Source organism: Bos javanicus, chromosome X (assembly GCF_032452875.1).
Source record: "Bos javanicus breed banteng chromosome X, ARS-OSU_banteng_1.0, whole genome shotgun sequence".
Lineage (NCBI taxonomy): Eukaryota > Metazoa > Chordata > Mammalia > Artiodactyla > Bovidae > Bos > Bos javanicus.
In genome coordinates, this window is record NC_083897.1 from 75,115,942 (window position 1) to 75,117,272 (window position 1,331).

Sequence of the window (1,331 nt, forward strand, 5' to 3'; positions counted from 1 at the left end):
GATTTTCTTGGGTAACTATTTCATCATTTCCTATGTGTTGCTTTGAGCAATTTTCATATAATTTAATAATTGTTTTCTATAATTTTCATGAGCTAAATGTTTGTTGCTCTGTGAAGAAAGTCTGCTGAGCTACCCCCACTACCAACCTGTTTTTATAAGTGAAGTTTTATTGTAATACAGCTATGTTCACTCATATATGAGCTTATTCATGAATACATTTTTGTCTATGCCTACTTTTGAAATCAGTCAGAACTGAGTAATTGCAATAGATATCATATGGCCAAAAAGTCAAAATTATTTACTGTTTTGACTCCTTACAGAAAACATTTGCCAATCTCTGGCCTAAATACACATTACCTTCAGTCAACCAGCTTTTTTTATTTTTTATTTTTATTACACACTACAAAATACAATGCATGCTACACAATATGCTGCATAATCTACTAGCAGGGATAGAAGAGCATGACTGAGTTGTTCTTCATCAACCAGGAAAACGTTTTCTTAATCAATGTTCTCCAAACCCTTTGACACATAGGAATGGTTTACTCCAGAGACGCGCCTATCTCTTTCCATCAAATACCACTGATATGGATAATGGGCAACTCTTTTTTCCTTCCCCCCGTTACTGAACCTGTGGATGCACGTGGTGGCCATTCCCAGGATGAACAAGCACATGCCCATAATGGCGATCCCAGGAAGAACCTCGAACCACATCGCGACGCCGTTCCGGAGGCCAAACACTCCGTTCCAGGTCCCTTAAAGGTGACCCGGCTCCAACCAGCTTTTTCTTACAAGATGAAAACCATCTCAGAGGGCTGTAGGTATAGTTGGGTTGACCAGTGATCCAATTCATGTTATAAATTAGTATGATCAGCTGTTTCAAGGAACGGAAATTCTATTTTAGGATCTGGTAGCTATTGGCACCCCACTCCAGTACTCTTGCCTGGAAAGCCCTATGGACAGAGAAGCCTGGTGGGCTGCAGTCCATGGGGTCGCAAAGAGTTGGACACGACTGAGCGAGTTCACTTTCATGCATTGGAGAAGAAAACGGCAACCCACTCCAGTGTTCTTGCCTGGAGAATCCCAGGGATGGGGGAGCCTGGTGGGCTGCCGTCTATGGGGTCGCAGAGAGTCAGATACGACTGAAGCGACTTAGCAGCAGCAGCAGCATCTATGATCTGAGAACAAACTAGGGATTCTGGAGATTTTATGGGGGGGCAGATGTGGATGGAGGGTTGAAGAAGGGAATTTTGACTAGTGAAAGGGCAAAATAAGGACATAGAGTGTGAGTGGAGTATTGGAAGAGAAGATTCACTGAAGTGTTAAAAATA

General features: G+C 42.3%; 1 protein-coding gene across 1 annotated transcript; it reads right to left on the reverse strand.

The window, feature by feature from the left end:
• Positions 1-372: 372 nt before the first annotated feature.
• Positions 373-776, reverse strand: LOC133242459 (NADH dehydrogenase [ubiquinone] 1 alpha subcomplex subunit 1-like). Its single transcript, XM_061408631.1, has one exon. The coding sequence runs from the start codon at positions 712-714 to the stop codon at positions 502-504; it is 213 nt and encodes a 70-aa protein (XP_061264615.1). The 5' UTR covers positions 715-776; the 3' UTR covers positions 373-501.
• Between the last annotated feature and the right edge of the window lie 555 nt (positions 777-1,331).